The sequence below is a fragment of the Cyprinus carpio genome, chromosome B24, assembly GCF_018340385.1.
Source record: "Cyprinus carpio isolate SPL01 chromosome B24, ASM1834038v1, whole genome shotgun sequence".
Lineage (NCBI taxonomy): Eukaryota > Metazoa > Chordata > Actinopteri > Cypriniformes > Cyprinidae > Cyprinus > Cyprinus carpio.
Genome location: NC_056620.1, coordinates 5,065,788 through 5,086,447, shown reverse-complemented (window position 1 = coordinate 5,086,447; position 20,660 = coordinate 5,065,788). Strand labels below are relative to the sequence as shown.

The window sequence follows — 20,660 nt, the reverse complement described above, 5'->3', positions numbered from 1 at the left end:
AAATGAAGATTTAAAGGAAGCTTTCAAGGTTCAAAATATTCAAGTAGTTCACATGGTCATGTCAGAACATCTGTTTCTAAAATTGCCTAGGGCTCAGAGTGCTTGACTATGAAGGGCACTATTCAAACATTTAACTCCTTAATAAACTCTTGAAAGGGACAGGTTTTTTTTTTTTTAAGAATTTTGTTTCAGCATCAAAATACCAAAGAAGAAGAAGAAGAAAAATCATATAAGATATTCTCAGACATCTTCAACCCCGCTCCTGGGCTCACTGGGTCTGTCCTGTGGAGTTTAGGTCCAACCCTAATCAAACACACCCGAACCTTTCAATCAAAGTCTTCATGATCACTTGACATGAACAAAATTACAAGCAGGTTAGAAATAAACGTTGCAGGACAGTTGGTCTTCAGGAGCAGGGTTGAAGACTGTGTTTACAATACATTAAATGTGAATTAGTCTTAAAATACTTATTGAAATACTGCAAGTTACTAAAAACTTATGCAAGTTCAATATAAACATGTCTTCATAATAAATGTTATTTATTTGAAAAGAATGACACTTTTAGAAAACAAGTAGGATGCAAGAATATTACATAAGTTATGATTCTGCAGGCTTTGGTGTAGAATAAACAGAGCTTAATACTATTCCAGTAGAGTCCCAGGACTTTTTCATCTTCCAAAGAAAAAGAAGAAGAGCGTTGTTGAGCATGCTGGGTCACTTTTACTAAATGCACATGGCTTAGCTTCTGGGGTAAAACATGGCATATTTGGAGGTGCGGAAGCCCAAAAGATCCCTCATTTCATTGCGGAACTTGGAGAGGTCTTGCCGCAGATCACTGAGGTTCTCTACCGTGGCCTGGTCCGTGCTCTGCATCTTCTGCCTTGTGGAGGTTAGGTAACGGTGAACAAGACAGCACATAATCTTCTGATAGTTCTCATCTCTTTTCTGCTTCAGGTTCCTCCATTCCTGGAAGCAAAGAGTTATTTCAAGTTCAAGTTAATTTTATTTGTATAGCACATTTTAAACAGCCACTAGGCTGACCAAAGTGATTTACAGAAGAGAAAATTATAAAAACATACACAGAAAGCAAACCAGATAAAAATATGAACAACCCGTTTAAAAAGTTACCGAATAACAGTAATCAGTACACTAGGGAAAACAAATACGTTTTTAGCAGGGACTTAAAAACAGACAGAGAAGGGGCCATTCTAATTTCTAAAGGCAGGGTATTCCAAAGTCGTGGCCCTGCCACCGCAAATGCACGCTCCCCTCTACGCTTCAGTCTAACATGTGGAACTACCAACAAAGCCTGGTCGCAAGATCTTAGGCTTCTAGATGGAGTGTATAAATGTAGGAGTTCAGAGAGGTAGACAGGGGCTAGGTTATGTAAAGTTTTATAAACGAGTAGAATTTTGAAGTCTATTCTCTGATGAACTGGCAACTAGTGTAGAGATCTGATAATTGGAGTGATGTGTTCATGTTTGCAACACATCAGAAGAAGTCTGGCCGCAGAGTTTTGGACTAGCTGAAGGCCCGCAATCTCAGATTTAGATATACCGCAATATAAGGAATTGCAGTAATCTAGCCAAGATGTGACAAATACATGAACAGCCATTTCTAGAGTTTTGGTAGTGAGAAAGTCTCTGATTTTAGACAGTAGATGAAGTTGAGAGAAACTGGATCCGATAACGGAGGAGACATGTTTATCAAATTTTAAATGCTGGTCAACAAGTACACCTAGGTTCCGCACCTGTGAAGATCTGAAAACGGATAAACTATCCAAATCAGGGCGTATGAATTCTCATTAGAACCAAAAACAATTAAAATTTGCTGCGGAATTGTTTCTTTTGATTGGTAGATAAATTTGAGTATCATCTGCATAGAAATGAAAAGAGACACCATGTTTCCTTAAAATAGAGCCCAGAGCTAGCATGTAGAGAGAAAATAGCGAAGGAGCTAACATAAAGCCTTGCGGAAGGCCACAGGTCAGAGGTGCAGGGGAAGAGGTAAAATTATCCAGCTTCACTACAAACTTTCTGTCAGACAGGTATGACTGAAACCAATTAATAATGTTAGTTTTTAGACCCACCCAGGACTCTAGTCTGGATAATAGAGTTAGAGGATCACTGGCAAGCTGACTGTAAGTCATAATATGTCTAGAGCTTGCCTCTCTTCCACTAACATGGTGCCAATACCTAGTTACCCCTTTTCCACCAAAAGGGTGCACATTGTGGTACCAGACCCGGTTCTCGGCCAATGCTCAGGCAAACCTACTGCAAAACTCCTGTCATTTTTTCCACCAAATTGACAAATGAACTGTAACAGGATGTTACGTTGCTACGTGTTAATTATGCTACTACACAAATAGCCCAAAAGACAAACATAGCGCCAGAAGTGACCAATCCTGCTCCTTTTGGGGCAACTTCCTGCAGAGTTTAGCTCCACCTGCCTAGACGTTTTGAGCACTCCTAAAGATCTTGACTACCTGGTTCAGTTGTATTTCAATTCCAGTACGTTTAAAGTTTAAGTTCCCCTATTATGGGTAATGAAAGGTTCATATTTTGGTTCTGAGAGTCCCCAACAACAGGTTGATATGCATGCAACGTCAAAAAACAGTTTGTCTTATAATATTCTTTTATTTTTACCTTATTTGCTCAACGACTCCCAAACAATTCGTTTAACGATTAATTTTTCCAAACCCACACTTTGCATGATTGCTAATCTGTGGTGATTGGTCCGATTGGTCTCATTTCCATTTCATCATAAGCCTGTAATGCCTGATAAAGCAGCGTTTGTGAGCGCAGTGCTGCTTTGTGTACAGCTTTAACGGGGAAACCGGTAATGCAAATGTGTTATTTTGTGTTTGTTTTCATGCACACACAACAGATTTTACATTCACTCTGCGCTTGTTCAAATTTCCAATGAAAAATCATAAATGCTGGTTCAAAAGACTAAAACCTATGTTTACTGGTTGAATAAGGGATATTTTGAACCAATCTGGGTACGGGGGTGGGACTAAGAATCAACAATCGTTCCTGTTTGGCTCAGAGGAACAGAATGCACCTGTTTCTTCTGATGAATCAATGTTGTCAAATGTGATGACGTAATCACGTACACTACGGAGCCTCTGAATATCCAAATAAGACAAATAGACAAAAAAGAATCTCCGCATTAAGCATTAAGATAGGAATAGCGGTTCAAAAGTTATTAAGCATTTAAAAACAATAGTTATTTTTAGCCGCGGGTGGCTGTTTCTGTCTTTGAGAGTTAAAGCCTTCAGGGTGCAGGATTAGCACCCCCGGTGTATGCTGTTATGGAGTTGTTCATAGTACTGAGACTGAATCTTGCGTACCGACAGTTCTCATAAACCAGGGGTGTCCAATCCTTTTCCTGGAAGGCCACTGTCCTGAAGAGTTCAGCTCCAACCCCAATAAAACACACCTGAGCCAGCTAATCAAGTTCTAATTAGGTATATTAGAAACTTCCGGCAGATGAGCCGAGGCAAGTTGGAGTGAAACTCTGCAGGAAGGTGGCCCTCCAGGAACAGGACTGAACAACCCTGTAATAAACTTTGAGCTCTCTGTTGTTCTTGCGCATAGGCCCTCCAGGGCAGAGATGTCTTTAAGAGCAGGAGTTTTTACTTGATTGTCAATAGGTCAGTTATTCATATGCCAGTAAATGCAAACTATGGATAGACAGTACAGTAGGCAGATTTTCCCAAATATAAGTTCAAATATGTCTTACATACCTTGAGGCTATTCTGTCTCTTGACCTTGCCTGTGGAGGTGTGGGAACAGATCCATTTGCTCAAGCTGATGACCAAGTAACACACGGTCTTGGGACAGGGTAGGATGTTGAAAGGTGGAGGCAGTGTGCACTTGTCATCGAAGTAGCTGAGCCACAGCTTGGCCCTGGCAAACTTCCATTCCTTATCTTCATGGTTCTGCAAGCAGATAAAATCATCAAGGTACAATAATGCCTTCACTACCTATTGCCACCTGCCTGATGCATGTTCCCATATACAATTAACTACATGTATATGTACTCATTCACATCTTCCTGATACAAAGAGTAATAAACCTGAAGGTTGCTATCTTTTAGAATTCCCGTTTTTCACAATTGTGAGTGATTAGTCACATGGCACTTGATGGATCAGGTGATTTTGTCCAGAACTGAGTGTCCAAAAGAAATGATGTCAAGTTCCTGGTCACTTATTTCCAGTGTAATATGTGCCAGCTGATTAAAGGTTGTTTAGATGAACAGGAATGCTAATGGATAGACCTCCTTCAGACAACCGATTACACCGCATTAAAATCTCTGCTGCCCCCATTAGGTCTGGAGAGCCCATAGTGTTTATGTGATGTTAACACTGAATGAATGCGTGAAACTTAATTTTATTAAATCTACTTGTCAGGAACACAATTATTATATCATCATATATCATGTTGAGAAAGCATCAAATCATCTCAAGGGTCACTTACAGCAATCTGTCTGAAGCTCTTATGCAGCATGGCCACCAGGAGTTTGGTGAGAACGATGACCACAACAATGTTGTAGGTACCAATGATAAGAGCACCAACAAACGAACGCAGCTCCTCTGTGTAGCTAATCCTTGTAACAAACAGTGCCACATGTGCCAGGGAAAAAATGTACCAGAAGAGGGCGTAACATGTCCCCATAAACCTGGAGAAAGTTAAAGATGAATGATTATGGTAAAAGATTTCATTGAAGCAGACCTCTTTTTTTTTCATGGTCAACATGGTACCTTTAGAACAATGATTATGGCCTTGTCCCAAATTGCACCTTAAACCATTGTGGTCTTCCTCTGAGTATACACTTTTGTGACGTAATGCTGCTTTGTCATGTAAAAGTGAAAAGGGAGCATAGCGGCTGCAAAGGGGGTGCTCATGAGCACCCTTCTGAAAGCTAAAATGATGAATGGGGAACCATACGGTCTTGTGGACTTCACGGACAGGTGTACACGGTAGCCACTGTAAGTCAGCAAGACCGCAAGTGCACATGAAGTGTGCCAGTCAGGACAGGGCTTGTGTCACAGAAAGCTAAAAACAGTTTTATCCGTCAAATACTTTTCAAATGGGTCATATCACGAGCAAGAACTCAAAACTGCCTCCCTAGTCCAAGAAGGGCATTTATTGAAACTAAGACGCAAAAACTCATGCATGATATGGCCCCTTTAACTATTAAATTCTCTGATTAGTGTAAATGAGAAGAAATACAAAGTACGTGTGAAAGGTGTCATTGCTCTGCTCTCGACAGAAGATGCCCGTGCAGTCCTTGGTTGTATTTTTGGAGCTGGATAGGTCCTTGTCTTTTCCATAGAGTTGTGTCAGGCCAATGGTGAAAGAGATGAGCACAAGCAAGAATAAGCCAAGAAACTTCCCAAACTCTTGTAGCATCTGGCCCATGGAGATCTGCAATGACAAACACACCAGCCCTTCCACATCAAAGCCTGAGCAGTCTAGACTGACTTACATATACCATAGGGATCTATAGAAAGGTTCCTATAACAAGAAATATTCCAAGCTAAATACATCTTTTCTTTTCTTTGATTACCAAAGAAAAACATTTTGATGCATTGCTGTTTGGAGAAATGAAGAAGAAATAAAAGCTGTCAGCACGGAAATTAAATTTGAATGGTTTCATTAGTTTTCATGAAGTGTTGGCTCTTATTGGAGTCCATATAAAAACACACAGTAAATATAAAATAAAATGAAGATAAATCTAAAACAAACAAAATACCAAACATTTTAAGTTTGAAAACAATTTAGTATACTTTAATCCAAGTAAATATGATTACTGCATGTCTTAAGAAGAAAAAATATATATAATATATATATACACACAATATGTTTTTTTTTATTTTTTTTAGCTTGTTTGTTTTGGTCCTTTTTGAAGATGATCATGTAAATGGTTTCAAACATTTTTTTTTTTAAATATGGCAATATTCTAAAATAAGTTTATTTTAAGTGGTGGGTGTTATTTTAACTAATTCCATATATAATATAACAACTAGTCACTGATAAACATAGCTCGGGTAAATATTGGTTTGGCCCATTAGGGGGTAATGGCAGGGGAACATTTCCTGGTAGCTACATTAAGCAACCCTTACCTACAGTACACACATACAGTAGACTAGCGTTTTTAAGGTGCCTCTATCTGTGCTTTCTAGATTCCACTGGCCTTTCCAGTGTGGGTTGAGGTACGGGACAAGATGAATTCCTTGTGTCAAGTCTGACTGGTGAACCATAATGTTCTGTACTGTGTGTTTGCTCTGAAACATAGCCAGGATTTGAGGGGATTTTTTTTTTAACAACTCCCATTAAACAAATTTATTTTCTTGTCACTCTCAAACCCCTGGTAGGCATTTTCCACATCTAACATTTTTCAACTTTTTTTGAACTATGGCATTTCCAGTAACCAACTGAAACTTATGTCTCTGATATGAAGTCCCAAATCCAACCCCTAAGTGATTCCACTGGCTGAAATAACTTTTTTGAGTATTCTATTTGAAGCCTTAGAAATCTTAGAAAATCTTATAATAATTACAATTTGTTTCAGTCGACTAATCTGACTGCTTCAAGAATGCTGATATTTTGTAGGACAGCACTAGAATGTTTCATTGTTTATTCAATTCAATTCAATTCCATCTCGCTCTGCTAATGACTCTTTTTTGTCCAAGCAAGCAAGGGTTTGGCAAGACACCAGCCCATTATATATTCTACAGCAGGCATGTAAATGATTGGGGCTTCTCACCCTGACAAACTCACACTAATTCAGACAGTTACTGTAGCTATACAAGCACCATATTACTCCTTAAATTTAAAGTTTAAGCAGTCAGTTTGACATCTCAACTCTTGCCCTCACAAAGAAAGAAATATGTGCTCAGACGTTTATCCAGAAGTGAGTCAGTGTTTTCCACTAATCTTTACTTGGGGAGATTTACTGGACACTCTTAGCCAAACAATGAATCACAAGGGAGTAAATGTCTGCCTTCCCAGTCTGCTGTGTGAAAACTTGACTGTGTTCTTGTATCCACATTATATGTTTGTATGGTAGAGGGAGTGACGTAGAAAGCATTTAAGAATGTGGGTAGGTTCATGCATTTACAAAAAGGCAATCATACAAGGCACTTTCCTCTAAATAACTTGAGTTGGGTGTGTGTTCATGCGTCAATCCATTACAGCTGAGAGTGTGTGTTTGTTCATATGCATCATTCCAACCACACTTCTTGAGCAAATTACTTTTCCATACAGCAGAGCCAGATACTGATGTCAGTCTAAGAGCACGTGCCGGAGAGCAGAGAGCCACTCACACATAAGCTCAGGACTGACATGGTGTTACTCATGCCGAATACCAGAGTGCTCAGAGAAGAGCACTGCTGTATTATGCAATCTCTCTGAAACTACTGCAGAAAGACGGCTGCTAAAAACAGAGAGCTGCTGAAGTCAGTTATACAGGGTGAATCTCATGAAGACCGGAAGACTGAAAAAGTGTAGCATTAGCATTGCTAAAGTCACGGATTTAATCATGATACTGAACATCTAAACAAACATATGCATGCTTTCACAGCTTATCTTTCATCATTCTTCAAGATAAAATAAAATTTTAACAAGTTTAACAAGTGCATGTTATGTGCTAAGTAAGAGAATTATCAAAGGCCAATCCAAGACATGTTCTAGGTTGCCCACCACAGTGGCTGGAGGCAAAATTTCCAGCTCCCTCTTAATAATTTGGGATCTTTATGGGCATCTATGGAGAAACTTTAACATCCATAGAACCTTTCCACTGGTTTGTCTTTATAGTGGAAAAAGGTTATTTAGATCATTCAGTCTGATCACTGAATGGTTCTTCGGAGAACCCATTACTGCCAAAAAAAAAAAAAGGGTTTATTGAGAAAAAAAGTACCTGCATTTGGCAGGTGGTGGATGTTACTTCATGAGATTCAACCCCACACTATAAATGGGACATTTCCAGCAATAAATCCCTATAAATGAGAAATGAAACCCCATGGCAGAGATCCAAGAACAGAGAATTGAAAAAGAAAAACAACTCATGAGAACTGAAAACTGACATTTGGAGCACTGATGAGATACACAGGAAAAGTGAGAGAACTCTCTGGCATTCTTTGTTATCGGTGCGACCGCTGGGCATTACGTTACAGAAGAAAAAGCTTCAGTGGTTAAACACTCCATTGGTTGTGGCAGTGAATGGATAAGAAGTACAGACAGAGGAAGTTGTGATTACCTGTAAAGGCCCCAAGATGGAGCTGGTGGTATACATGAAGAACAGACGGAGATAGCTCAGAACATTGGCGAATGCAAAAAGGCCTTCAGCAACCAAGAGGGGATGGAATGCATCCCAGTTTTTCCTTTCTTCAAATGGCCTTTCCTCAACGTTCTTAAACTGAAGCAGAGGCTTATCACAGAGTTTACAAATATATAAACTTAATATTGCTCCTTCAAAAATGAAAATCCTGTAATTTACACATCCTTGTGTTGTTTCAAACTCTTAATTTTCTTCTTCAATGGAACACAAAGGAGAAGTTAAAGAGAATAGTACTTATTTTGTGTACCATGCAAGCAAGTCAGTCATAGTTTGGAATTACAAGAATTTTCATTTTTGAGTAAACTAGTACTTTAATAACTTGGTAAAGTGCTCAGAATTAAATGTTCTGGACAGGGTTTATACCTTGCTGTGAGCCACCACTTTTAGGGCAAAAGTGGCCAAATAAAGTGAGTTCATGACAAAGCTCAGCTGGTTGCGTGACTCTTCCAGGAAGTCCTCCAATCCTTCATACCACAGACGCTTCACATCAGACCACACCATGCCTGCAGAGAGAGGAATTTGCCATCAGTGTAAAGAATCGTTCAAGCAGCAAATCAGAAATTCCTTACTGCTGGTTTTTTTTAATCACCTGTCAGGGATAATGTAACTCAAAGAACCATGCCTGGCAGAAATATTTAACTTGTTTTTGTTTTTTTGTTTTTATAAAAATATTTAATTATATTTAATATATAACTATAAGTATCACAAAAAAAGTCTGCACTAAGTCTAAACAGTATTTACAGTAGATTTATACTAACTGCAGATACCATTTGCACTTCAACGTGTTGTAATATATAATAAATCAGCAAGCAGTAATAACATATTCAATGTACTTTATATGATTAGATGTTGCCTTTTTTTTGGACCTTACTTGTCCCTATCTCTAAAGCCCCCACCTAACCCTAACAATATTGAACCTGCTGATCAGTAAAGATTTCCTCAACTATCCAGGAATGGAGGTATGGTTTTGAGCATGTATTCATAATAATATGTCTGTCACAGTCAATACATGTATCAGCCATACATAGATAGATGGATAGATATACAGTATACTTTATTAATCCCAGTGAGAAATTCAAAGAAATTAATTAAATAATAATTTAAAAACCCAAACACACATTTTTATTCAGAAATGACCAAATGACACCAGAGGGTTAAGAGGCCTATAATTGTCCTTGATTTGTTTGTAATTTCTTTGAATTTCTCTCTGTTATTCTCTCTATTATTTTACACTGCAAATTTAAGAAGATACATCACAGTTCATAACATTTAAAATAATATTTCATTAGATGTCCAATATGTTCTGATCACATCACTTATCTGTTCATCTTAATATTGTGTTGATTACTGCTTTCTGTAACACACCCAGAATACTAGACACCTCAGAAATGACGTGAATAGAATGTCAATAGAGATTGTGCAATGAAAAATATATTCAGCCCATTGAAGCTGAATACAGCCATGCCCTCCAGTGTACATTCATACATTAAAATGTCAACAGAAATCATTTTCATTAACCTGTCTTCAAAACTAGTTATGTGAATTCTGTGTGCTTTTTTAGTGCATTATTTCCACTGATTGTTTCTTTGTCACTACTGTGTAAGAGGTTTCAAACCAGTCCTGCGAGCACCCCCAGCAATGCACATTTCTGTGTCTCCCTTATCTATCACACCTGATTCAACTCATCAGCTCATGCATGTGTCAGATATAGGGAGACACACAAAATGTGAGGTGCTAGGGGTGTTCTTGCAGGACCGGTTTGAAAACCACTTGTGTAAGGGAAACAGGTCAATTTAGCTCAAAGGGTATCATTTAAGATTCTACAGGGAATTTGGGCAGAGTCACTGCTTTACTGCTGATCACTGAGTCGTCCAGCGATTCATTGAGCCATACAACATCAACTCTGCATGGATATTATTATCCAAAATATAGTGAAAACACTGTTTATTAGCACAGTCACAAAATCATCAGTTTAAGACATTAACTTGTAAGCACAAAACACAAGATACTTCTCTTTTCAATATAAATAAGGCTTTATTGGATAAATCTAAGACATAAACTAATATAACACATAAACATACGCACTCATACTTTCACACAAGTTGCAGAAAGAGAAAAAGTGAGGAAAGAATGAAAATGTGAAATCCCAAGTTTATAGCAATATGTGCAATTGCATAGACCTGAATAACCATCAATTATTTAAGTAACCCTCGCATTGAGTTCCTCAATGAGGTTAAAATTTATATTAAATGTACCAGTTCAGCTAGAATCTGGAGGTACTTGTGTTGCTTCTTTAGGGGGGTTCCCTTGTTGTTGTTATTGCAGAAAGGGGTTTCCCAAGTTTGTTGATTGGCTGGAAGTCCAGTAGTCGTTGAAGTGATGCCTTGGGAAGCCAGTGGTTGAGCGATGGCTGAAGATGCAGAGTTGTGGGCTGCTTGGAGTTTTGAGGCGGCCATAGACTCGAGGTGAACTCGGAGACACGGCGTTGCGGCAACACTTAACTCAGAACACAAAACTCCCAACGGAAAAGAAAAGAAACTAAAGTAAAGAAAAGAAAAAGAGTAAAGTTTGACAAGACTAGGTGGCGTTTCTACTCATGGTTTTAGAGGAGCTGCTGGCATGCAGGCCAGAGAACGCTGGAATGGCGCTCGAAGAATTTACGGGCAAGAAGCAGTGGCAAAAAGGCATGGCTAAAAGCAAACAAGGCAAAAAGCATAATTTGATGGTGTCCTGAGTTTATAAACTGGGCTGTTGGACACATGCCAAATGGTGTCTTGACCAATTAGACATTGTCGTAGCCCGGGGTGTTGCTATGTTTCACCTCCCAATACATAAATCAACATGTTATCTTATCAGTCACATGGTCTGAATAGCTGGAAGTTCAACAAAATATTTCTTTGAATAATACAATGAATTATATATTTTATGAATGACAGCTATTACATTGCATTTTTATTCCCATTGAGCCCCATTCAAAAATGAAAATTCTCTTGTAATTCTCTCGTCGTTAAAAACCTTTATGAACTTCAATTTGATCAGACACGTGTTTTTTTGTAACTTGCAACTTGTAAAATTAGGAAAAGAAAAGAGTGAGCAAAAAAAAAAAAAAAGTGATCTCTCTCTCTGCCGTTAGAAGCAGAGCGCGCAGACTCAGAGTTAATGCATGCATGTGCAGTCTCAAGCGCGTGTCATGTTTCTATGGCAACCAGTGAGAGACACAGTGACTTTGACCGCCAAACCCCGCTTTACATTTTCTCCCATTTTTATAATAATATAAATGAACCGTTTAATCTTAACGTTTTAGTGGTCAGATTCAGACTCGACGCAGAACAGAGAGCACAGAGATGATAGCAAATAAATAACGTCAGCAGCCATGGCACTGAACGAGCAATCGTTATTATAGTTCAAAAGGGCAAACAGTAAAAATTATTATGCGAGTTAACTCGAGTCAGAATGTACATGTGCACAGTTGCATTTGTCATCCGTCACCGTTTCATCAAGTGACTTTTGAAGCTGAAATAAGGAGTGGATAAAGCTTGGACTTGGAATAACGAGAGGAATAACATGGATAACTCTCTTGTCGGAGGATTGTTATGCATCACAGGCAGTCAGGTACAAGGAAGACAGACTACGGCTCCTTAAATTAGGTAAGACAAAAAGTTGTATTTTTCGCAACAGGTTTATTGACTTGTAATAGCAATTTAAGGTGGAATACGTGACAATCGGGTCCAGTCCGGTCTGTGTCTTCCTGGCGGGTTCCGGTCCAGCTTTCAAATAATAGACGGGTCCAGGTCGGGTCCGGGTAGGCATTTCTTGGATCTACATGGGTCCGGGTCCAGGTTTTGAAATAATAGACGGGTCCGGGCCGGTTCGGTGTAGTACATTACGGGTCTCTTTCGGGTTCGGGTACGAATCTTTGGACCCGTGAAGACCTCTAAAAGAAGCAACACAAGTACCTCCAGATTCTAGCTGAACTGGTGCATTTAATATAAACTTTAACCTCATTGAGGAACTCAATGCAAGGGTTACTTAAATAATTGATGGTTATTCAGGTCTATGCAATTGCACATATTGCTATAAACTTGGGATTTCACATTTTCATTCACTTAAACTCATTCTTTCCTCACTTTTTCTCATTCTGCAACTTGTGTGAATGTATGAGTGCGTATGTTTATGTGTTAGATTAGTTTATATGTCTTAGATTTATCAAATAAAGCCTTATTTATATTGAAAAGAGAATATCTTGTGTTTTGTGCTTACAAGTTAATGTCTTAAACTGATGATTTTGTGACTGTGCTAATAAACAGTGTTTTCACTATATTTTGGATAATAATATCCATGCAGAGTTGATGTTGTATGGCTCAATGAATCGCTGGACGACTCAGTGATCAGCAGTAAAGCAGTGACTCTGCCCAAATTCCCTGTAGAATCTTAAATGATACCCTTTGAGCTAAATTGACCTGTTTCCCTTACACCAGTGGTTTTCAAACCGGTCCTGCAAGAACACCCCTAGCACCTCACATTTTGTATGTCTCCCTATATCTGACACATACATGAGCTGATGAGTTGAATCAGGTGTGATAGATAAGGGAGACACAGAAAATGTGCAGTGCTGGGGGTGCTCGCAGGACTGGTTTGAAAACCTCTTACACAGTAGTGACAAAGAAACAATCAGTGGAAATAATGCACTAAAAAAGCACACAGAATTCACATAACTAGTTTTGAAGACAGGTTAATGAAAATGATTTCTGTTGACATTTTAATGTATGAATGTACACTGGAGGGCATGGCTGTATTCAGCTTCAATGGGCTGAATATATTTTTCATGAAACAATCTCTATTGACATTCTATTCACGTCATTTCTGAGGTGGCTAGTATTCTGGGTGTGTTTCTAAAAGCAGTAAACAACACAATATTAAGATGAACAGGTAAGTGATGTGATCAGAACATATTGGACATCTAATGAAATATTATTTTAAATGTTATGAACTGTGATGTATCTTCTTAAACTTGCAGTGTAAAATAATAGTTTTCCTTCCTCTAGTGGTGTTCATGCAGTCTTCATTTTCTTCAAACTTGATCATATGATATTTCTTAATTCCACAGGCATTTGAGGTCATAAATCATAATGTACTTTTTATTTTATTCATGAAGGTTAAGTCTTTATAGAAAGAAATATGACAAAAACTAAAACAAGTGCCATTAGCAACAAATTACCCAGTGGTATTATGCTAATGCGCTCTAGAAAAATGCTAACCACTAGTTGTGTTTATTACTTCCACATCAAGGAACATTATCTATGTAATTTATCAGTCATACTAATGGTGTTGTAGAATTATGAAGAACAGATGGACGGAATGAATGTTTATACTGCAAAGAAGTCCAAGGCTGGTGGGTCCTATTTTTTTTTTTTTTTTTAATCTTTTGGTTTTTTTTTTGAAATTGCAATCACAGCACAACATTCTTGTTTGGTTCATATTTGTCAGATAGAAAGCACATGCAGAGAAAATAATAGATAAAAAGTGTTCATGTACATACACATTTGCCGTCTATCCTCACCTATAATCCAGAGAATGAGAAGGTAGTCTATCAGCTCCAAAGGGGGACCCATGGTGTTCTTCTTACCCTCGTTGTAGACCAGTGAGTAAAGGTTCAGAAGGAGCAGAAAGGTGAAGTAGGATGCACTATGGATGATGAACTTGACAAAAGGTGTGTGGATGACCTGGCCCACTCGAGAACGGGGTCCCAGCAGGTAACAGATGGACAGCAGAGGCCACATCAGTGCCACGCTCAAAACATACAGGATCTTCAAGCATGTGTGCTTGCGGCGGTAGCTCGCCATCTCGCCAAACCACACTGTGTTCAGGAACTGCTGACAGTTGGACTGGGCAACGAACTGTACAGATTGGAATATGAGAAAATGCATTAGAAAAAAAGAAATGTGCCTGGTGCTTTCTTATAAAATAAATGTTGATATATCAACAATATCTGGCCATTGGTTAAAGGGATTGTTCGCCCAAAAATGTAATTTCTATGTCAAGTTGTTCCAAACCTGTATGAGTTTCTTTCTTCTGTTGAGCCTTAAAGGAGATATTTTGAAGAATGTTGGAAACCAAATAGCTGATGGTAGCCACTGACTTCCATAGTATGTTTTTCCATACTATTAAAGTCAGTGGCTACAATCAACTGTTTGGTTACCAACATTCTTCAAAAAATCTCCTTTTGTCCACAACCAACATTCTTCAAACGATGAAGAAGCTCATGCAATTTTGGAACAAATTGAGGCTAAGTAATTGCATAAATTGAGTTTCAATTTATAGGTAAACTATATTTTTAAGGTTGTTAACCGGGCCACATTTCCCAAAAGCATCAATGGCAGGTTTTACTGTTAGCAATATAGTTCCACGATTTGTTGTTTCCTGAAACCATTCGCAAATAGCATTGCAAAGTTATGTGGATGGAACTGCAGCTCTCAAAGTACTGTATAGTGTCACACATGCATTACATGAACTTAAATAGATCTTGCTTTTGAGCAAAATAAGCAAGCTAATGTGCATGCTACCATCTTCCATTCCATATACTGTATACAAATTTCATTCTATGTCTTTAAGTTTGTCAAGAAAATGAAAGCGCTGGATGTGCATATAGGAACCTTGATGTTAGAGTGAACTTGTGATGGAATAAAACATCTGCAATTAAAGCAAAACAATGAAGAACAAAAATAGCGAAGCAGTCCACAGTGTTCGTTATTTACGGCCATAATGACATTCAGTGACATTCAGTTTCAAAGCGATCAATTAGCAAAAGCTACATCACCTTTGTGATGTGAATTATCATTGGTTCTCTATTGATGAACCAACGTGGTTTGAATAACAAATGTGCTGCAAAGTTACTATGTTTCGGGAAACAGACGTGACAAGCTAGTTCATTTTTCCAACGATGCGGCGTACTATGGTAGTTAAGCAGGCAAGTTACATCATTTTATGGGAAATGCCAACGCTATCTCACCACCAATTCATACGTATTTCACAAGGTGACGAATTCGCACAACCTCACTTGTATGATTTTGTATGATCTGAGTGATGGGTAGGTTTAGGGGCAGGGTTAGGTGTAGGTCATTCGTACAAATTCATATGTATTGTGCAACTCATAAAATACATACGATTTAGGAAAAATCATATGAATTTGTACAAGTAAGGTCGTACGAATTTGTACAAATTAGCCACCTCATAAAATATGCATGAATTGCCATGAGATTGGGCTGGAAATGCGCCCCAGGTTGTTGAAGATAAAAGCATAGTTTTGTTAAAAATTCTCATTAACCTCCTTTTGGTTGTATTTTATGGCCAGTTTAAGGCGACTGAGGTTCATGCGTTCCTCTAGTAGGCCTCTCTTGTCTACGTGGTCCTCACTGGACTTATGGTTTAGTATGACTTCCAGCTCACGAGAGTTGCGGGCCTGAGCCAGCAGGTCCTTGGCGAACATCTTGCATTGCTTGGCAAGTTCTTCATAATCATTCCTGTAATATAATGACAATAAGATCCAGAATGAGAAGCCTTTCTTTCTTCTGGATCTGTTATGGACTTGGGTGACAGAAAAAGTTTGGATTGTGATTGTTTCATAGGGGAACATGGGAGAGTGTCAACATCTACAGGTCCTTAGATGTGCTTGTTGGCAATTTTATTGCTCCTCAAAACAAAAAATTGTCTGAACCACCTACTTTTTGACAAACACAAGGTTTGTTTTGTAATATATTACTCATCCAAATGAACGTCTCTGAGCTGACTGACCAATTCATGTATGCCAAAAATGGCTGTAGACAAAACCTCTAGCCACACCTGCTAATGGTGCATGCATTACTTACCAAGAAACTCTTTTGCATTCTTTAAGTTTTACTTAAAATCAAATTACTATTAATTAAACTATTTATTCCTTATTTGCGACAAAAGGGCACCATATGAAATAAATCACTCTCTTCCTTTCAAGCAAACATGAGGACACATTGTGAATTTGTTTAAATTTAGCTGTTAATTTGGAATTTAAAACACATTCTTTACTCAATATGATCAAGCCTGACCATATGGGCAAACATCCTCGCTCTTTTGAAAACCTTTGTCCCCATTAAATTAACTGCTATAAATGCATGCATGTAAAATTGTCAAACCAATTTGCCCTTTCCATTTAGCCGCGATCCCTATGAGACCTCTTTCTCTAATCACTCTTCCATTACCGAAACTCCACTTCCACCAGGCTCAGCTCTTTCAGATCAGCACTGAGCTTGAATGCTCTCAGAATGGGGTCTTCTTCTGTAAGCATGATCAAGGATGGGCTAGCAAGGCACCGATAGATATCTAGACGGAACCTGCGGGAGACACAGATGGAGGATGAAATAAAACACTCAAAATAATACAAACTCAACTCCACATTGTAAATACACTTTAGGATTGTTTGTGCTTTTCAAATGTATTTATAAGTGATTCTTTAATAGGGACTTCACAAAATCTCAAGATATATATCATATACGTTAAATCATTTGTTCTGACTATGGCCTTGATAAGCCTTCAGTTGTATTCTTGTGTTTTTTTTTCTCCTTTGAAGTAATGAATCTGAATTGTTCCTTAAAATTATTTTTTTCATTAACACTGCCTCGTTGTATAAAATGGCTTTTAATATTTTTAGACTATTCATTCACTTTATGGTTTGATTAGATAAAAATGATTGCCTTGAGTGGCGAAGACTATCCTTCTTGTTCTTGGCATTACAGAGGGTGCACTCGCACCCTACAGCATGGGGTCGGGGCAGAGAGATGTCTTGCTTTAATAGCATTGTCAAAATCTCATAATTGTTCCGGTGGGCAGCAAGAATGACTGGAGCAACATCCATGGTGGTGGAATACTCTGGGTTTTGAATGCGCTGGATCAATTTCTAAAAAAGGTATACAAGGATCTGATTATGCAATATGAAAGTTTTAAATAATTCGTATTTATTAATATATTTATTGATAGAAAAACACTAATATTTAGTTAAACACATATTTGAAATAAATAAATAAATAAATAAATAAATAAAAAGGAAAATAATTGCAAAAAAAAAAAAAAAACCTAACCGCAATAGAAGGCTTGGAGGAACGCCTGGGCCGATGGTTTAGTAGGATGTCAACTGCTCCTACCACTTCTGAATCAATAGCCACTAATAATGCATCTGTGGCCTGCATGTGCACGTGCACGTGCACACACACACACACACACACACACACACATCCATCTCAAATGATCAGATTGGTTTTTATCTAACATGTTATGCATGATCTGAGGACATGGGCGTGTTCTCACCTGACAGCCATGAACCAAGAGCAACTGCAATATTTCTAGATTCTCATTTTCGATTGAAATGGTGACAGCATCTCTCCCAAGTACATCTACACAGTTAATGTTTAATTCACCATGTCGTTTCTCCTCCAGAAGTTTCTTCACCATGTAGTAGTCTCCTTAAAATGCAGTTAGGTGACAATAAATTAGTTCAATGGTTTATACAATGACATCAACATATGTTATCAGAAAGAGAGGACAGCAGTTTGTGCTGGAAAATAATGTAACCCTTAAGAAGAGATATCCCTCCCTGAGCCATTTTAGAATTTCTTTATATGGTAAAAGAATAGCAACTGACTCTTGTCTGCACAATGTAATCAGAGGAAGTTCATTAGTTTTCCAAGCTGTTTCTGGAATGCTTGGAAATAAACTTTGCACTTCCGTTAAACAAAACACTAAACATTGAAGATGTCCGAACCATTAGTCAAGCTCTCAAAATCTACTTATCTCAAAACAAATCACTATTACCTAGAAGTTTATCATGTAAAATGAATAAAGAAAATTACTATAGTCAGTTATTTTACTTTTAATTCCAAAGCTACTAATGCAATTACCCTTAAACCATTAGAAACAAAACTGTTAAATTCTAATATTTCACTTTCACATCATCACTGTTTCATTGCTGTTCTAAAAAATCCAAGCAATTTCGAAACATTCTATTTTTGCACATATATGTATATATGTATCACACCAAATGTTATGTTGTTTTAAGTCAAAATCTTTTTTCTTCTTAAAAATGTCTTAATTTGTGTCTATATAGCAGGGGATGCAAACTCTGGTTCTGGAGATCCACAGCCCTGCAGAGTTTTGCTTCAGCCCTAATCAAACACACATGAACAAGCTAATCAAGGTCTGAAGGGTTACTAAAAAAGCTACAGACGGGTGAGTTTTAATTACGGTTGGAGCTGAACTCTGCAGGGCTGCAGCTCTCAAGGACCAGAGTTTGCCACCCCTGCTTTATAGTATGATTTCTGACAATAATGATCCGTCCAAACAAAGCGAGAGCTCCACATACATATACGTAAAATATCAAATGTAACTACCTATATACTACAGTAGGCTATACCATTTTATCAGTAAAAAATATTTAGTATTAGAGCATAATTGTTTTTACAACAATAATATAAATTAATGTTATTTAAACCCAAAAATAAAAGACATGGTAAAATCAAGCAGATAAAATCTATAACCATATTGTTATTATTATTATTAATGTATTATACAATATATTTAAGGATCACGTCTTTTAGAGTGGTAAATAAACTTACCCTTCTCGCAGGCCAGCAGAAAGAGCTTCTCGTCCAGAGTGGTCTCCTCCTTCACCTCTCTGACGTCTTTTAACGCCAGATATTTATCCGGAGAAGACGAGTCCGTGCCCTGATATAGAGCAGCCATTATAACGGAGAGAGAGTACGGCAAAGCATTGATGTGCATCCCACCGAGCAGAGCCTTACACCTTTATACACATGAAACCACCCAAATTACAACAAGAGCCCTGGTCAGTATTTATGTGAACGATGCTACGTGCTCTGATAAGGCCTTCGCTGTTAATGAGAAATTGACTCCTGCCAGAGCTCTTTATATAACATTCGCGTCTCCTTTTATGTGTTTATGGTACAATAGAAAAAAACATCCATCAGCATGTATAAGGATCATCTAAAGATTTTCATAATCAAATCTTCTCTAAACGATAGTAAACACAAGAAGAGGCTGGAGCATCGCGATGTTCTCTTGCGCTGGTGCTGATGATGCTGCAAATGGGCATGCGCGCTCTGTCACTGGCTTTGGAGTATCAATAGTTACATAAGTGATGAATGTCCGCAAGAACCGCTGACATTAGCAAAGCTAAAGTGCACTATTTAGTATTGCATATTTAACAACAAAATTATTTTGAGCGTGTTTTCCTATTACTACACTTGTGTTTAGTGTGCCGGTTATGTTTTATTTTTAAAAACGTTAAATCGAACCATCAAGCATCTTACCAATGAGGAGAATAAAACTAGGAAAAGCGATTAGCAAGGGGAAAACAAAACACGCCTTGATAGCTTGAGTTTCCATAAACATTCCATCGTATCTCTGATCCATGAAGACAAACAGCCCTTGAAACCATTAGACATAAGACTAAAAAATAATGGAACAATAATATAATATAATATAATATAATATAATATAATATAATATATAAATGACTAATCAATAATTGAATCAATGAAATGGGTATATGAATGCCTAAAATTATTATTAAAAATGATTATATGATTAAATAGAATAGTACAATTATTAAATGATAAATGATTATAAAATAATAAATGAATATAAAACTGTCACAGTTATGGACGTTTTGTTGTGTTTTCATTCCCCATGTGCTCTGTTTGACCTGGTTTCTGTCTCCTGTTGATTGTGTCATTATGTTCAGGGGTGTCTAATTATTATCCACATTTACGTTCCCCATATAAGCTGCATTCTGTTCAGTGTGGATGTGGCAAGGGGGGTGTGGTTCAGCGAGGTCTGCAGCGGGAGAGAGAGAGGCAGTGAGTAAGTAGGTCAAGTGCAAATGATAAACACCTGTGTCTCGTTTCAGTAATTGGTGTTAAGAGACCAGTTAAAAGCCACCAGGAATCGGGACGTAGGAGAGAGACTGACTGGGAACTTGCTGTATCTGTTAGGAGAACACAAGAACTGCTGTGTGTTTGCTGCTCAATATGTGTCTGCTTGTTACGAGAGAACAGAAAACACTCAACCTGTCCTGATCTGATGTTTCCAGCACATGTAGATTGTTATGCCATATTACTGTATTATATTACTTAGATGTATATTTTTGCCTCAGTTAATCTAATACTTTATTTTATTTCTAACTTATACACTTGCACTACATGCTTAATACTTTCTATATATTTTTATTATTACTATTATTCTTTTTCTTTCTGTTAATACATATGTGCACT

At 37.8% G+C, this 20,660-nt stretch overlaps 1 protein-coding gene across 1 annotated transcript; it reads right to left on the bottom strand.

Moving 5' to 3' along the window:
• Positions 1-324: 324 nt before the first annotated feature.
• On the bottom strand, positions 325-19,759 carry LOC109075905 (short transient receptor potential channel 1-like). Its single transcript, XM_042751736.1, has 13 exons — positions 18,984-19,759; positions 17,680-17,834; positions 17,454-17,555; positions 17,070-17,272; positions 16,578-16,709; positions 15,671-15,866; positions 13,907-14,243; positions 8,710-8,849; positions 8,266-8,424; positions 5,245-5,432; positions 4,482-4,683; positions 3,749-3,943; positions 325-966 (listed from the first exon to the last, which is right to left on the bottom strand). Exons 1-13 carry the CDS (start codon positions 19,147-19,149, stop codon positions 739-741), a joined length of 2,403 nt encoding a protein of 800 aa, XP_042607670.1. The 5' UTR covers positions 19,150-19,759; the 3' UTR covers positions 325-738.
• Positions 19,760-20,660: the final 901 nt, after the last annotated feature.